This window comes from Toxorhynchites rutilus, chromosome 3 (assembly GCF_029784135.1).
Source record: "Toxorhynchites rutilus septentrionalis strain SRP chromosome 3, ASM2978413v1, whole genome shotgun sequence".
NCBI lineage: Eukaryota > Metazoa > Arthropoda > Insecta > Diptera > Culicidae > Toxorhynchites > Toxorhynchites rutilus.
This window is the reverse complement of record NC_073746.1, coordinates 63,802,812-63,822,045: the sequence shown is the minus strand read 5'-3', so window position 1 is coordinate 63,822,045 and position 19,234 is coordinate 63,802,812. Positions and strand designations below refer to the sequence as shown.

Genomic DNA, 19,234 nt, shown 5'->3' with positions numbered 1-19,234 from the left:
AAACAGGCTATTGAAATCACCAATCGGTATATAAGCGAGCGGCGCTCGGAAATCCACTCAGTTCTAATTGAACAGCGATTGGAGCATGTTGTCGCTGTTGCGGTGAAGCTCTTCATGAAAGCTCTATCATGAAAGCGCGGATGAACGGTGTCACCAAGAGCCTGTTTGTGCACCCTAGGCCAGAAGGGAATCTATCAGGAGGAGAGTGATGCCACAAACGGTTCCCTGGGAAGACATCGCTACACACACATACACGCGCGGCTATTAACAGGTGGTTATCGAGTTGGCATTAACCACTGGTGGGCTTCCAGTATCGAGGAAAATGTGGAAATATCTAATCGTTACTGAAAATAATCTGCCAGTTCCTCTGGGAATTTTCAAAATATATTCATGTGAAAGAGTTTAATTGAATGTTTTCTATCCATGTTACACTGTGACTAAATATGTTTCAATCAAGTGCTATTAACAGGTGGTTATCGAGTTGGCATTAACGACTGGTGGGCTTCCAGTATCGAGGAAAATGTGGAAATATCTAATCGTTACTGAAAATAATCTGCCAGTTCCTTTGGGAATTTTAAAAATATATTCATGTGAAAGAGTTTAATTGAATGTTTTCTATCCATGTAACACTGTGACCAAATATGTTTCAATCAAGTGCTATTAACAGGTGGTTATCGAGTTGGCATTAACCACTGGTGGGCTTCCAGTATCGAGGAAAATGTGGAAATATCAAATCGTTACTGAAAATAATCTGCCAGTTCCTTTGTGAATTTTCAAAATATATTCATGTTAAAGAGTTTATTTGAATGTTTTCTTTCCATGTAACACTGTGATCAAATACATTTGGTTTTGTGGTTTTTCAATCAATCGCAATTAACAGGATAGCTTCAGAAGATTATTCTTCCCCATCAGTAGGATATTTCCGTATCCAATATTGTATGCGCCCGCAATCGATTATTGCTCAGTCGCCGAAAGTTCCGAGCTCAGAGAGTTCATTCCCCTCTAGTTTGCCTTCCAAATTGCCATCGTAAACCACACCTTCTCTCGATTCAATCACACACAAAAAGCATACTTAAGCGATATTCTGGTGGTGAGACACATTCATTTTTCGTGAGGACATCGACAAAACAACATCGTTGCCTAACGTGCTGGAGGAGGTGGACGGCGAAGGATCGACACATACACGCGCAGAACTCTTTCCATTAGGATGCCATTCAGCATCGAGAAAGTTCCGGAAAGATCTAATCATTGCTGGAAAATAATCTGCCAGTTCCTTTGGGAATTTTCAAAATATATTCATGTGAAATAGTTTAATTGAATGTTTTCTATCCATGTAACACTGTGACCAAATATGTTTCAATCAAGTGCTATTAACAGGTGGTTATCGAGTTGGCATTAACCACTGGTGGGCTTCCAGTATCGAGGAAAATGTGGAAATAACTAATCGTTACTGAAAATAATCTGCCAGTTCCTCTGGGAATTTTCAAAATATATTCATGTGAAAGAGTTTAATTGAATGTTTTCTATCCATGTAACACTGTGACCAAATATTTTTCAATCAAGTACTATTAACAGGTGGTTATCGAGTTAGTATTAACCACTGGTGGGCTTCCAGTATCGAGGAAAATGTGGAAATATCTAATCGTTGCTGGAAAATAATCTGCCAGTTCCCCTTGGAATTGAAAATTACATTCAAGCGAAAGAGTTTATTTTAATGTTTTCTATCCATAAAATATCCATATAATACATTTGGGTTTGTGATTTGTCAATCAAGTACAGTTAGCAGGTTAACTTCTGAAGATTATTCTTCAGAACAAGGTTTTTCGTATCCTATATTGGATGCATAAAACCTTGTGCCTCCAACGTAACGCTCTCGTTTTCGAAGTCCCCCAAATATTCATTTATTCATTCATTCAGAATGGATTTAGATTCAACTTCAAACAAATGATCTCTAAATCAACGATAGTCCTACGTCACCCTTGCGGTTATACCATAGATATAACCCACTTCCTGTTTTTGGGGTTGAGAACCGCAGTTTCGGATCGCGTGAAATGAAATACGTTTGTAGATAAAAATTATTTTTATTTTTTTTATATATTTACAAATGTTTTTTTTTCTTTTTTTTTTCAATTTAATTTATTTGCAATAGTTATTTAAATTTAATTTAAATGTGGCAACAATCAAGATTTTTCTTTATATCAATTATAATCAATTTTTTTTCTTGTTCTCTCATTTCAAGATCTCGTTAGAATTTTCTTCGTGGTTTTTGCGAGAGCATCATTCTGCTGCGTATTTTTTTACATGCCACCTTCTTTCTCCCTGTGTTTTGTTCTGTATGGAAAATGTTTTTTTTTTCAATGAGAAAACAACCACTATCCGCGGCTAGTGCTCTTTTCATCTTTTTATTTTGTTTTGTTTTGTGGCTGATGATTGTTCTTCAAGTGTAAATACACATCATCCAGTTAGAATTTACTTTGGGTAAACGGGTATAACGATAACTTCCATCGTTCCGATGGCGCGTAGAGTTTGCTTGTAAAACATTTTAGCTTAACCGCGTAGCCGGGAGATTTCTGCACCGTTGTTAGCACAGGGAAAATATCGATAACAGTAACGGATGTCGAAAGATTTTCGTTTTTGATGAACAGAAAAGGGTTAAACGAATTGCTCGAGGTTTTTGATGTTGGTCTTGAGAGTCGAATGTGTTGAATTTTCTGTACAAGCCTGTACAAGGGCAGAAGTGTTCTAATTTTGTTTTCTATTACTTTCGCCATAACACTCCCTGCTGTTTGGTTTAGGTTGTTCACTTTCCAAAGTTCAAAGATCAAAACTAGCTATATGTTCGTAAACTTATTTTGTGTTTTGTATTTTCTCCGTTCAACCGATTTAACATGTGTTATTTTTCTGTTACAAATTGAGATTAACGAAGACTAAGATTTGGTTTTGTTCTCTTCCACCTGATCCGGCGTATGCTTAAACTCTCGGTATGTAATTTAAAACGCTAGATAAACTGTAATCACTTCTCGTTTTTCTTGTTTGTTTAATGTTTGAGTAATATGTGAGTGAGTGTGTTATTTGGTATGTTCAGTGAGTGTCTTCGAACGTATATTTGTTGACTTAATTCTCTTTAGAAATGATCGCTCTTTCCACTGTCATACAGTTAGACAATTGGTTATTTTTTTCGTGTGTTTATTCTAACTAAAGGATTGTGTATGTAGGATGGAGGTACGCGTGTATGGTCTGTGTAGATTTGAAGTGTTCAATTTTGCCGCCTAGATAAGCAAACAATTAAACGAATTCCGTTGACTTGACAGTTCCTGAACGAGAGATATTTGGGCTGTATTGGCTGTAAAATTCAGTGCGAACTGCGTTTACACGAGCACATCATCCAGTCATAACAATTCAATGTGTCTTCAAAGCAAACATGTTCATTGACTATCCATGAGAATTATTGCAGATCTATAAGAGATAAGAGTTCTGGTTGTTCCAATTTTTGCGAGCATCCAGTTCAAATGAAAAAGGGGAAACTCACTTTCTTCGACTAACGCTACAAGTTCCACAAAAATCTACAGTAGGGTTAGAAGATAGCGTTCTTTTATCAAGTTAAATGCTTTGAAGCAGCAAATCAGATGAAATGCAAATCTACAAACCAAATAGTGAACCCTTAAAGTTCATGAAAAGAGTTGCCTAGTTGCATGACTCGGAATCCGATCTGTTTAACAAGAAACGGTACCTGTGGCCGACAACGATCAGGGGCTATAGAACAGACATCTGCTACCAACTATGAAACACTCAGCAATTGAATCCAATTGAGGTCTTCAGGACTATCTTTGGGTTATAAACTTAGTTATGCTAAAAACCTCTGTTTTTTCGTCGGCGATACGAATAACCGATGGGTGCTATGAAAATATGTAAGGTTCGCCCCAATGCTAACTTTTATTTAGTGTGAATATTTCTCTTATCGGTCACTCTATGCAAAAATGGAACCCATGTGTTAAAAAATTGGAAATTCTTCTCAAGTTAACAGTTAAACTGTCAATAAGAGGATCAAAAACTCGGACTCTCACGAGGGAATGTAAGGTATGTCCTTCAATGAGTGTGATTCTTTCTTGTGCCGTTCATCTATATATATATATATATATATATATATATATATATATATATATATATATATATATATATATATATATATATATATATATATATATATATATATATATATATATATATATATATATATATATATATATATATATATATATATATAACCCACGTGTCAAAAAAATATTTTGGAATGCCATGTATGAGCCATGGCCCAAAAACGCCTTGTAAGCATTGAAGATCTTTATTCCGCACGCTCCTAATGAAGCGTCTTCCATGTTTCAAACTGACCGGGCAATCGGTCAGTTTGAAACATGGAAGCACAAAAGACAACACAAAAGATGATTGAGTTCCCGTGTGAACAATAAAATTGCTATCTATTGAATTTGAGCTCCGGTGACGCTAATACGTAAGTACCAAAATGACGATCGATATACATAATGTTATACATTAGTACATATAACTATCAATTTGTAAATTCCGGTTTCACGTTTAGAAAGTTTCACTAGAAAGACCGAAACTTAGTATATACCTATATTGCCTAAAAGCAGTCAAAATGACTGTTTTGTAAAAGTATATATGATGTGTAAAGAAATTTATTTTCAAATTTTTTTTTATCATTTACATAGCAAGTTACTGGTGAATATGAACAATAAATAAATTATTTAATTAAAAAAAAAAAAATTTGGACCATTTATGTATTTTTTTCGAAAATGAAGGTGGAAATCTTTTCATGTGTTTTTCATTACTTTTATAAATTTTCACATATTCATGCTTAGAATTTAGGACAGCTACTCTTTTGTTTAGTGCGCTTTTATATACTGTAAGAACACAATTCTGTGATTTACATAACAGAGTTGAAAAACGAGGCATGTTATCTTCCGTTTGATAAGCTTATTTGGATAGTTCCCTTTTGTTTCCTCCAATGGTTCCTACCAGAATTGTTTTTTTTTGTCGATAATTTTGCTGCGAGTGACATGCTAGGGAAAATTGGTCGTAATATTTCTTGAACATCTTGTAAATGGCTTGACAAGTTTCAGAACAACGTGTTCACTGAGAAGCATTGATGATATTTCCCCATATAAGAAAAACCATTCAAAACATTCATTCCAATTGTATGCCAAGTTTATTGAGTTTATTAGGCATATACTGTGAAAATCTGCATGTGGTTTTTGTCGAAAATAATTGCTCGTCAACTGTAACATTTTGCCCTAGTTGATAGCAAGCTGGACTATTCTCAATATTCTCAAATCTTCACAAGCATATAAAATTACATATAAATGCACATATTTCCGATAATTCCGTTGTTCAATCATTTCTCAAAAATCAGCAGTCTACATTTGTGCGTTTTTTATATGCTTGATAATATTGTTATCTATCATCAACGAGATAAGACCATCTCCCATAATCATTGGTGATTGACTCCTCATCGTTATCTTCAGTATCAAATGTTTCACTTTGAATAAAATCTGCCTCATCTCCACACGATAGTTCAAAATTTATTGCATCTGATTCATGGTACATGGAAGCACTCTTCACTTATGTTCGTTTACTTTTCCAATAACTCATTTGTATTCAACATTTACTTCCTGCACTTAGGCCTCAAAAGAAATTTAAAAAATAACTTGTTTGACCAAGTATTACTGCACAAAAATTCGAATAACAATTACTACTTTAGAACTTATTAATACGCCCAAAGTGACAATTTATCATGTACTTGTATGTTATCATGTGACGGTAATCGAAAAAAAAATGAAAACTGCCTTCCAATACAATGCCGAAACTGGTCATATACGAAATTTACTGAATTCAGTAATAAAAGTCATTTTATTATTTGAAATTCCTCAAGCAGTCAAAATGACTGCTTTTGGGCTATATAGGTATAACAAATATAAATCTCCGGAAATGAAGAAGGGGGGAGATAACTTCAATTATCAATAAACACTGTTATATGTTGTGTAAAAAGTCACAACATTCTAAGAAACTGTGCCGTTATATACATAACAGCTTTCCTAATTGAAATTGAAAAGCAGTGAAAATGACCTACTTGGGCAATCTAGTGTTAAATCGTGTCTAATATCGTTGAATGACCGTTGAAAAGATTCGGCAGAATACGTTCAGCAAGGGCTGAGTGAGTGGTTAAGATCGTCAGGGAGCGAATTCGACGAAAATCTCGTGAATATTCACGCTGTATACGTAAAACGACCGCTGATATCAATAATTCGAAACAGACAATGCACAATGCGTTCAAACATGATCTGGGATGTCAAACTTTGGAGCTTCGGAAGCTTCGAAGAAGAAACGGTTTGAAAGGACAACTCTCCTACTATCACGGCTCGCTGAACAAGTCTTTTCGGATGAAAAGTTATTTGTCTTGACCGAAGATAAATAGCCTCGCAATTCACCAGATCTAAACCCCTTGGATTGCTTCGTATGGTCGTACATGTTGTCGCATAGAGCGGCTAGATTGGAGAATTTTTGAACCGCAAGTCCAGATCGAGCATTTGACTACAGATCTGCAACCTGGTTTGACCAGAAATGAATTAAGGATAGTGATTCGATATCACTTTGTCCTGGGTCATAGGTGAAGGAAGCCGTCTCTTTGATCCGCAATTGTTCTGGGCCAGGTGTCAATACGCAGCCAGTGATATTCTAGATTCTAACTAGATAGGAGTTACATGTCAACGAGGTTTTTGGCTAGACGAAATCGAGCATAATCATAAAACGTGTGGAATTGTCTGAACATGTGCTGGTGAGAGGAGGCGATCTGGCGTAGTGGTAACATCCATACCTCTCACGCAGAGATCACGAGTTCAATTCTCACTCCCGACATTCTTCCAAAAATGGAAGTAAAAGTGACGAACCAGCCAAAATGTGTTGAAAGCCACTATAATAGAGAAAAAAAAAGTGCTGGTGAGAAGTGAGCGTGAAAAATTGCTGTCTGCTAAACATGGCGTTATCCATGGGTAGTTATTAGTTACATGCAGTGTCTTAGAATATTAACAAATATTTACGAGAAACGAATATGATTTTATTCCAGTGTAAATGACTTTTTTTCAGCTTGAAACACACTGCCCTCATTATATTGATGACAATAACAAACGAGTTCATTTTGTTCATATCGCTGTTGCATGAGCAAATTTGCTATAATGAATGAATGCGACATTGAGTGGGGTTCATAACTTCGCTGTTATTTATACTTTGGATATCAAAAGCAACAAATTGATATTCATCACATCTGAAACGATATTCGTTCTGGCAGTGAATTTAAGTTCAAAATAAATTTTACTTGGCGAGACGGTAGCAACGGCATATGCAGAATGGATACAACGAGTGGTTTTAGCTACCGCCAAGTCATTTGCGACATCGGGAATTTCATAAGGTATTCTCGATTACGGCATCCGGCAACTGCAAAACCCAACCGCACACAGCAGCCTCAGGTTAGAAGTTAACAACAGCTGATATTCATTTGGCTGAAATGAAATTCAGTTCTGACGTTTCCGATAATCAAGATGAAAATGACACTGGGTGGAAAAAATAAACATTAAAACATATTGAAGGACAAAAGTTCATTTGCTCATATTCAATGGTTGCCTGGATCTGTCATTTAAATTTTCTTTTGGAATATATAGGTTTTCGATGCAACCTAACCCGAAAATCTATGCATTTGTTCTTAGCGAACATGATTTTTTCCAACACTGGTTACATGCGAGTCAGTTCGCCATCGGTACCTGCATCAGCTTAGCATAGTGGCCAAGAAGTGAGGCAGATCCAGTACCTCAGTTGTTAGGAAACCAATTCTCTGTTGCACGATAATGTACGTATAGAGCTCGAGAGACAGTAGCGAAGGCTCAGAAATTAGGTTTTCAGGTCCTAGAGCATTCCTTCGTACTAGTCCGATCTTAGCCCAATAGACCAGTGCTTGTTCAGGTATATGCAAATTAGTATGATGAATGGGTAGTTTGAATCTAAGCAGGAAGTCGTGAACGAACTTCCGTACGATCTGGACTGCGTAGGACTAAGTCTTTCTTTTCTGCATTAGGTGATCTTCACCTTATAGAAAACGTTATAGAAAACAATCGGAAATACGTGACTTAGGATGGCAGGAATAGGAAATCGAAAGAACATTAAGCTCAAATCCACTATCTCCCTAGACGACCGATATGTCAAGCACAACGAGGACACCTCTTAACACATTAGGAACCACACGTCTTAGGGCAAACTTGAACGCTTCATTTGTTCGGATTCCACGAATGAGATCGTTTCCTTCGGTGTGGATGAGACGAAGGCGAGCCATCGGTAGGTCTTGTTAGATTCTTGGCAAACCAAGGATTTAACCATCAAGTATAGAAAACACGTGGAGAAATCTCGTGAGCAGTCCGCAATATGTTAACACCCTTTACCCGAGACACACCCTATCCGACTATTATCCTGATATTGATTTTAGTGAGAGGGATTTTTCCGATCGATCAAGGTACCAGTTCAGTGAGTCATCACACCATGATTGGTGTACACGATTACCTTTCTGGTTATACGAAACAAAAAAAACCAAAAGATTCATAATCCGTAAAGACATCGCTATCGTATGAACCTGGGACAGATAAAAAATTTGTATTTAGACAAAATTGCGGCATAGAAATAAAACTTCTGGAATATTTTTAATGACGATTTCAATTCTTTAGGAATAGTGAAATTGAAAAAAAAACAAATTATTGGTCGATAAAGAGATGTATAGAGAATGTTCACACCAAATTGTGAACAAATCGGTTCAGTAGAACTTGAAATATCGAGTAAACCATTTTGGAAAAAATAGTTTCGAAGAAAAAACGTTGAAAGTTTTGAAAGGGCGTATTAGATAAGGTATCGCGTCACTAAAATGGCTATAGCTCTGTAAATAAGAGTTTCGAAAACTCCTTTCAGGGAAATATTTTGGAATTGCTAGATTTTAGAAACATGTAGAAAAAAAATCGCTTTTTTGAATATCTAGGGTGTTAGGATGTTTGGTACCATTTTAATTCTATTTTGAAACATTGAAGATTTTGGTAACATTTGGTAAAAATGGATTTCCGTTCATTGGAGAGTGCCCGTTTTAGAAAGAAAATTATGGAAATCGAGATCAAGAAAATGAATGTTCTAGTCCTGTCGTTTGTCTGGATGATTGTTAACAACAAAAATAACCGTGTGTGTGTAAACGCAGTAGCGAAGAGTATTTGGAATCTCAATTAGTTGTCACCGACACTCGACCCCTTTTTCACTTTCTCGTTTTTGATTTTTTTTTACTTAAATGGAATATTTACAGATTCTACTGATTATAAATCCTTCGTCACTTGTTATATTTAACTAGATTTTTCTTTTATTTAATCTTTACATTGTCTTAACATTACAGCTGTTCTCTTCCGCACCTCCTCCAAAACCGTCTGCTCACTGTTTTTATTCTTTATATTTTTTATCTAGTGTTGATCGATTTAATAAATGAAAAAAAGTTTAACCCGCCGGGAAGCATGCAGAGAACGATACAGGACAGAGATTGGGGCTGAAAGTGCCGTCAGATCAGTCGCTCGCCTTTCCGTCCGAGTATCGTTCCTTCCCGTCGGCGATCTCTCCCGTTCGTTTGTTTTCCTTTGTTTTGTTTTAATAATCTCAATAAATTTATATCTGTGCAAGGCAATTGGTATATAGCAATGTTTTTTTTTGTCTCTCTTCTTGTTTTACTCGTCACGTGTGTTCTCTCAGTTTACTTTTTACAGTGTTTCGTTTATCCTCATTACTGTCAGTATTTTTTTTCTTGTTTACTCTCACTTGGATTTCCTGCTGTAGGCTCTTCTTCTTCGTATTCTTTTTGTTTTTAATAGTAGTGGCGTAATCACAATTTCAGTTTTTCATTAGGTTTGGAATAATTCTCATCTTTGCTTGTTTCTTTCATCCAATTCCGGAAAAACAATATTTTTTTTCTCTAACGTACGTTTCTGCGTTGCTAACGATGTGTGTATGTGTGCGATCGTATCGATTGGTGGAGAGTGTTAGTGAGGTTGGGATAAGTGTGGATGGATGTGTGATGCTCATCGCTCATGCGCGAGTTATTACACAGAGATGATGGAAGAAAGGAGCATTGCGGGTTCTCTCGTGAGAATGGAGGGGAAAATTGAAAAAAATTGGAACACAGTTCTTTTCTCGCTCACCCGACACTTCTGGGTGATTTTTGGTAAGGCTGATTTTTTATTTTCTCAAAGATTGAACGGGCTTAAACAAGGTGCGTAACAGCGTAAGCGCGTTTTTCAAGCGTGACTATGTTCAAAAGTCGAAACCTTAACATCAGGTATTGTAAAGTGTTGTTGCTTCAACACCATCAGTCGTTCTCATTGATGTCGAATTCTGATTGAGCTTCTGTGTGTTGGTTTGTTTCTCTGTTTTTCATCCTCGTGATTCACTCCCGTGTTGTTCCTTTTTTCTTCATTTGTGATTCAAAAATTTTAACAGAAATGCCACAGTTGAAGCTCGTATCTATCTCATTTTTTTTGTTTTCTTTTAAGTTAAACGCTGGAATCACTGCAGAAAATGACGAATAAAACTGGATTTACTAATCGGATGATAATTTACTCAATGTTACCCATCATCCTTTTAATTATCTTTTTTTATACAAAAATTTATCATCCGTACGAATTTCACTCGTTAGCGTTCTTGGTTTTGTGTGTGTGTGTCTCTGCGTGTCATTATTTATTTGGATACCTAAATTTAAATTTAAAGCTTTCATTATTTATATTTATATGCATTTTTCTTTGCAGCTGGAGCTTGTTTTGAGAGAAACTGTTAATTGTTGATAGGTAAGATAACGTAATCTATAAAAAAGTACCCTTTTCCAAGCTGGTCAACCGGCTGGTGACCGGGCTGGAGAATGAAAACTATATAGTTCTTTCTTTTTTTTGTGTTGTATCACGCTGAAGTGGACCTTTCAACGAAACGTTTCTTATTGGCGTAACTTTTACCTTTCTTGTGTGACTATTTTCTTTAACAATACTCCTATTGATTTGGCACAATTAAAAGTTGAGTTCTCTTCCTTTGGTTTTCCACGTTTTAAAAAATTAAGTATGTCTGCTCTTCTTCACTGTGTGTGTGTTTACAGGTGTTTTTTTTCTTGGTGAAAAGCTGACTGCCCTAGCTTGATAGTGAACATCAAAAGTATGGTTTGGTTGTCTTTATCCACATTCGGCGTGACTTCTTTTACTTATATAAAACCCTTTTCAAATACAAAATCAATATCAGTTGATATTCCCTTAACAGCTAAACTAGAAAATTATTAGCGGAATCCTATAAAGTGTTAACATGATGGATTTATGTTCTTGGTTTGCTAATAAATACGAAAACTGATGTAAGAAACTTTACGTTCATGCTTACTTATCTACGTTGTTTTTTTTTGTTTGTTTTCATTTGAATATTCGAATCTCAAGAAATTTATCCACTAGTTTTTACTTTACGTCTATTTCTATATAAATATTCTTCATCATTTTACGTCCATCAGTAACAAAACTAAAACTAGCGCCGAAAACTAACAATTGCTAATCAACGAACGGATCAAATCCAAAGACGAAAAATAACGATAAACAACTGAACGGATTAGAACAACTAGCGGGGTGGATAGAAGCTGGATCAAAGGACTGCAAACAGGCTACGGACCGTTAACTCAACTAACAATATCAATCAATTCCAGTTGAAATCGAACGAACTGATCGATTAACTAACTTACTGTCTAGGGGGAAAGTGAAATGGAAGATAAAAGTGGGTAGAACTTTAATTCGTTTAAGTACTAAGCATTGTGCAACCAGTCTTTTAAAAACTTCTACTTCGCTTTACTTGAAGCTTCCCTTTAAACTTCTAGGTCAATTGATTAACTGGCAGATTGTTCGTTACCATAATATAAACACCTGAACTGAACGTCGAATACAACCGGGATGGAGGCAACAGAGGAATTCCACCAATTAATACGAATTTTCGAAGAACTTTTTAAATTCATATTTCTGATGAAAGTTTGCCAACTTGCTCGGCACTAGGTACGATGCCATTTTACGGTAATAGTTTTTTAAAATACGTTTTAATTTTTTTAACACTACAAATAACACAATTTTTGCATAAGCCCTCTTATGCCCTCATAAGCCCACTTATGCAAAAATTGTATCATTTAAGAAAATAAAATAGTATTCCAAAACGGGTTATTTGATCGAAATGGTGCCTTAGACAAAGTAATAGATTATAATTTTACGTTTTTTACCGAAAAAAAGAAAATAATGTTTAGAAATGGAATATCTAAAAACAACATTTTTAAAAAATCAAAATTTTTTACATATTAATGCCCATATACTCTCCAAGCACTGGAAAAAAATTGATTCTGAGCAAACCAAAAATAAATTTTTCATGGCATTTTAAAATTTGCACTTTTGTTTTTGGTTTTTTTTTAACATTTTACGCTCTGTCTAACTCCTATAAGACCAGGTGATGATTTTGCTGTTTTGTGTCATTGTAAACAAACAATGTTTCAATTTATATTCTAGTGTATTGATATTGGTAACCATCATACACTGCGCAAGTGGTGAGTGTAAACTAAAGTTTTTGTATTTTTCAAGTGTCAAATTTGTATAACACCAGTTACATTTTCCGTAGTTTTAGTTGTTTTGATCAATAAATTTGGAAAATGCTCACGGAAAGAGAAATAGGACAAATCGATACATTTCACCAACAAAATGTGGGTATCAGAGAAATTGCTCATCGGATTGGACAATCCCATCAAGTAGTGCTCAATTATTTGGCGACTCAAACATCGGGATTAGCTGGAAATACTTAGAACAGCTTCGAATACCTTAAAATCGCTTATGCAAATAAAGCAATCTTTGAATTTGAATGTTTTCCGGGAGGCAATTCGTCAAATTTTGGTGAAAAGTCCTTACATAAAGAGGGCTTATAAGATTAAAGATCCTAATCTTACACCTTCTCACTTCGAAAGACGTCTGAGTTTTGCCAAAGCTCACATGAACCGACAATGGGACATGGTATGTTATGACAAAGAATCTTTTCAAAAGAATACATTTCCCTATATATCATAACGAAAAGTTCTTCCAGCAGACAGCCGACATCGAAATAATCGACGGAGTCATTTCAGGAATCCACTTAACTAAACTTAACAAACCTGAATTTCGCCTTTATTCCGAAAAGAAGTGTTACCCAAGGTGTTAGAAAGAATCTTCCTTCAATTAAAGCATGAAGTTAATGAAGTTGACGAATTCGATGAAGTTATACAAAATATGAAGCAAAGGTATTCGGTATACACAATTGAATTAAAGCGACAGGCGCACCTATGACACCAAAAACTTAGGCAATCTGTCATTTCAGTTTTGTTGTTGTGTTAGTACGCAACGCATTTGTTGGTGCTGGAATATTGTTGATCTGAGGTGACAAATGCCGAAACAAAGAATTTGAGTGAATCAGAACAGTTGTTCGTGAACTGAAGAAAACTGGTATGAGTAACCGGGAAATAGGAAGGAGAGTACACAGATTCAATACATCGATTCTAAATGTGCTGATGAAAGGTAAAAAAATATGGTGTTAAGGTGAAGGTGGAAGCTAGCCATTGTAGTAGTATAGGTAAACCCTCGTTTAAAAATGGGGTAATAGTGTTTGTGAGAGAAGAGCAAAGCACACGTAAATAGATCAATTCACTTATCAGACTGTGTGGCGCTTCATTGACACGAGTCTTTGAATACATTTGAAAAAAAAAAACAAATAACAATTCAATACTAAAGTAAAATGTATGAACGATATGTTCCGATGAACAATTGCAAATATAAATATATATAGAAGGTGCATTTGCATATGATTCTGATTATACGCGAGCGTAACATGAGCAAATTTATAACACATGCGAATTGGGGCACTTTTGGTATTAACAAGTTCTTCCGCATAGTAACTCAATGTTGATAATTCCTTAATATTTTCCTTCGTTGATCGTATTGTTTTCACATATTCACGTTGGAAAGCCTTAACCCTTCTCTTCGTTGGCCGAGGCATTTAGATTGAATTTAATACTTTTCCGTTTACTGTTTTTGAAAGCATAGGCAGCCGTGGCAGTGTTCCGAGCTCTGCAATACAATTTTCTTACCCAATGTTGAAGTTGCTAAAACTTACATTATAGACCCATTAAACGTAAAAATAATAATTGTATTGATATCAACACAATTTTATTCTATTGATTTTCATGACATGGGACGCTATGACTCCGGAATAACATTTTATTGAGTGGTTTTTATAGCTGTTTCGATGATGTTGTTTGGCATCAGTGTCGAAAAAATAACGATGCTTCCACCAATACAAACAAAACCATTGCAAAAGATTGAAAAACGAAAATTTAACTTTCAGAGCACTTGCTCGAGTTTTCCGACGTTCTTCACTATACGGTGCGAAAGCAGATGAAAATTTAATATCTTGTGAGTAATCGATTAGAGTTTGGTTGATATTACTTGATGGGAAGTGTGCGAAAACGATCATTTTCTTCACACTGTTTCGCAAAATTATTGATTTTCGGTCGAGAGGTGAGGGAGGGAGATGAAAGAAATGAGCGCCATTGTGGCAGCAATTTGTGGCTAGCTTCCACCTTCACCTTAAGAAGAAAAATAAGCGGAATACCAAAATAAAAAATCGAATTCTGGAGCTGGCCGGAACTGGAAAGTTCTACGCATCGGAGATTACCAATTACCAATAAGCGCATTACACAGATATTGCGGGACCTGGTTACTTCAGGTACACTAGAAAGCCCAAGAAACCGAATCTTTCTCCAGCACATATTCAGGTTCGATTGAATTTCGCCAAAATGATGTGATGTAATGTAATGGTTTTCGGAGCGAGACATCATGGTCTTGGACTGACCAGCACGTAGTTCAGATCTAAATTCCAATTGAGAACCTTTCAGGAATTCTTGAACGACGGGAGTACAGCGGTGGAAGCTGCTGCGAGAGAACCCTGAAGATCCATCGCTGCTGCAAAGCTGGAAAATCTCGTTAATCCCATGCCGAACAGAATTTTTGAAACTATTCGCAAAAACGGAAAGCAAACTAAATATTGACTATTGTTTTTTCCTAAAAATGTTAACTAAATGTTTGTTTTCACCAATGGAAGCTAATGTGCGTTTAAACGAATTTCCTCTATTAAACCCTTCCCGTATTATTTAATACGTCACACATCAAATGATTTCACTACTCTGCTGAGCGTCCTAGCGCCCTGTGTTATGCAGGTACACCACGAGTGAGACTCGATGTTATACGGGAAAGGGTTAAAACCTGTTTTTATTTTTTATTCAGTCAGAAAAGAACTTAGAATTGGAAGCAATAGTGTAAAAACTATGAAGGCTGTGTAATTGCTGTGGATCAATTTATTGTAGAAATTGACTTACTAAAGCACTAAAAAAGGGCACTGCGTCCAAACGAATTTTCGGGGGTCTTCGTAGCCACATTGGTTGCTCATCGACCATCTTTGTGTTCTATAGAATAACTACGTCCACGCTACAATCATCAGCGATGGAGATCGATCCATGGTCGAATGAAACTCGATTCATTCATACAACTGCTCTGCTCTACATGAAACATCGGGCTGTTGTTCTATTAATAACACAATAATGATCATATCAACTGTCTTCGCTGTCCGTCTGAACAAAGGAAGTATAGAAGGAATACTCTTACGCCTAAATGGCTACCACTGTGTAATGTACCATATGCAATGGTATAGAAGGAATACGTTTACACCGAAAAATGGCAACTGTGTAATGTGCTATTTATAGATATGAGAGACATGTGATATGCACACGAATAAAATTTGGCTCTGTTACAGCTAAGATGCTAATGAGCGTAAATAAACAAATGGGATTGTTCCCGCCCAGATAGTATCTGAGCAGAGTTCCGAAAAGGCGATGAATATAGAGTAGACTGGCTACCCGATTAGTGATAAGATATGATGAGATCGAATATAGCCAAAGCTGGTTGGTTGGTTGACACTTCGTGCCCTATTTATACGATTGGCCCATATTCATTCGAATAGCGTTTGTTTGGATTGTGTCTGGAATGTTCGCTATAATACAATCACGCGTTGTATAGCGGATTCGTTTCCATCCGTTCCTGGTCTTTTGACAATTCGTTTCTTATTGTTTGTGATTGTTATAATTGTCTATATGTTGTTTTGTTGTGCTGTTGTGTTTCGAGAGGTGCAAATAATCTGTATCAGGTTTTGTTCCGTGTTGAAAAGGTAAGTAACAATAAATATCCAGAAATATAGCATAACTAATTACTCTTTCTTTGCAGGTGCGTATTCAGGTTCAACTGTTGCGGATTCCGTCGTATTATTAGTGTTTTGCTTTTATTTTTTGTTCAGTGTTTTGTATTTTTTGTTTAGCTTTAAATTTTATAAATTCAATGGTGTGTTTTTTATCTTGCCCGGTGACAGGGATAAAAAATCAATTTTCCACACTGTATATTGCAACAGAGGCTAAGGGAATAAACGGAAAAAGTCAGTCGTCTAAAGCCCGCGAATCTGGCATGGCCTTGAGTGATCAAACAATTGGAGGATTGATATAAGATGATGATATAAGCCGTTCAATGCCTGGCCAAAAAGATTATGTATCTGTACAAAAAGATGCCTAAAGGCAAGTAATCCAGAAAAGGTTCCTTAATTCTTCAAACACAAGTTTGAAGAAATGATGACTTTAAGAGAAACCTTCAGCAGTGAAAATGAGATTTTCTTCTCTCACAAGCCTTCGCCTTAAGCTGTGTAAGCTTTTCACTAACCCTTGGAACCCTTAGAAACCTTGCGTGTTTACAAGACATGAAGAAATAAAACTAATTTTACACAGTTTGAAGAAATTCAACCTTTCCAATTACATGGAAATGTACACAGATAGTCTACTTTGTGTGAACAAGATTGCAAATTGCTATTTACGGCGTTGTGCAGACTCCCCGTCACTAGAAAACAATTTAGGTACACAATTAGAGCAGCTATCATTTTAGAATAATTTTTTTAGAATAGTGTTATGATTTTGATTAACATATACGAATGTGAAAAAAACGCGTATATTTTAAAATGTCCTGTAAAATTAGTTTTTCATTTGCCCAGAATCAATTGTGTCAGCTGTATTGTGTCGAAAATACAGATTTTCAAACAATATAGTGTGATATTCCATTTTTAAACTTAACTTTCTTTTTTTTTCAGTCAAAAACAAATATTGTTTTTTAGCGTGTACCAGAACCGGAAAGTTATAATCTATAACTTTGCCTAAGACACCATTTCGGTCAAATAACCCGTTTTGGCGTAATTGTTCGTTTTCTGAAATGATACCTTATTTGCATAAGCCCTCTTAAAAAATCAGTCATGATCGGGTTAAAAAAATAGTACCGTAAAATGGCATCGTACCTAGTGCCGAACATGTTCGCAGAGTTTCAGCTAAATCAAAAATATGAAATTAAAAAGGTTTCGTGTTGATTGGTGGAATATCCCAACAAGAGGAAGGATAACAGCGTACAACGATAGACTTGGGTATCGCACCACAAAAGAAACAAAAACAATAGAAGAATGAAAGAAAAACAAAGAATGGAACCAACAGTGGACAGTGTTCAAAAATGATGAAAGCGGTATTATATAGAAATGAGTATTTTTATTTATGCAATAGGAATGGATCAGGATGATTCACGAACGACGGCGAACGCTCACGCGATTTCACTCTCGAATTTAACTCTTCTCCTTTTGTTTTGTGGGGGAAGGGTTTATCCACTTGTCTGAATATGTGTGTGTTTGTTTTTGTTGTGGTGTAAGGTGTGCATTTTTATCTCTCGTGTATGTGGTTGTTCACTATTAGCCTGTATCTCTGCGTAATGCTAGTATTTTACATCGTTTCTCTCTGGTTTTCGCTACGTTCGTTCGTTTGAAGTCCCTCTTCTCTGAAGACGAGTTTAGTTCCGAGCCAAGACTAAATTTCCCTCTTTTCGAATCGTTTGGATAGCAATTTATTTTCTTCAGTCGATAGCCTAATGAGTTTAGAATTAACCATGAGATTGCAAGTTCAACTAGCCGCGCTCGGGAACTCTAGTAGAACTCGTCGTACTCGAAGCCGTCGTCCTCCTCGCTATCCGGAACGAGCTTCTCCTCGTCAACAGATTCATCATCCTGATCCCATTCCTATATCCACGATTCCTACATGGCATTCAATACTCTTCTATTATTACCGCCTCCCCGGTGGGGACTGTAGTCGTCGCGGTCCCGTCCGTCCGTCCTTTCGACACCACCCCCACTTCGACGGACAGACTGCGACGACGGTGGCGCCACCAGCTGCTGGGGCTGTGCGATCGGATAGCGTCCGTCTACCCGTGGGTCTCCCCCACGTACCAGATCCCCCCTCGCGTCTCTTATCAGCTCCCGGTCGTGATCGTACATTTCGCTGTTGAGATTGTGTCTATTACTACTACTACTGCTGCTGGCCACGCCTACGTTCACTGCCCCGCCCATGTGCACCCCCCGGCTGTCCCGTTCCCGCAAGTCCCGAATGTCTCTGCTGTCGCCTCGTATCATACCTCCGCCGCCACCGCCGCCACCACCTCCGCCGCCGCCGTAATCCGCTGGGCCGTAGTTACGCTCGTTCAGCAGATCGTCATCGTTGATGTCGTAGTGCAGCATGTCTCGCTCGCGGGCGTGTAGCCGCTCCCGGTCCCGCTCGCGGTCACGCTCGATCCGATCCAAACGGTCGCGGTCCCGGTTGTCGTGGCGATTGGAGGCCGGTCGTCTACTACTACTGCTATTACTATTGTGATGATATGATGCACCTGCAAGGAATGGTTGTAGAAGAAATGGAAGAGTGTGTTACTATGTACGTTCTGCGTACGACTCATTCTTTCTCCGGCCAAGCACCAAGTTTCACTCTGGCATGGACGGCATCGAGCACTCATATTTCGGGTTGTTAACGCACTCTAGTTAGAACGAATATAAACATATCGGAATTTATGAACGGATAAAAATCATGCGAGTAGCGAGCTGGTTACGAAACTGATGTAGTTATTGAGGATGCAATCCGAGTTGAACGACTTCTTATAAATTTATTTCAAGGATCTAGAAAACTAGA

General features: G+C 36.9%; 1 protein-coding gene across 16 annotated transcripts in view; it reads right to left on the bottom strand.

Moving 5' to 3' along the window:
* Positions 1-2,224: 2,224 nt before the first annotated feature.
* Positions 2,225-19,234, bottom strand: part of LOC129774637 (voltage-dependent L-type calcium channel subunit beta-1) — a 422,247-nt gene continuing 405,237 nt past the window's right edge. For all 16 annotated transcript variants that reach the window (XM_055778437.1, XM_055778443.1, XM_055778449.1 and 13 more), the window contains one exon: positions 2,225-18,938. In XM_055778437.1, the coding sequence (XP_055634412.1) occupies positions 18,313-18,938 (626 nt within the window). In that variant the 3' untranslated portion in view covers positions 2,225-18,312. The remainder of the gene's footprint in view (positions 18,939-19,234) is intronic.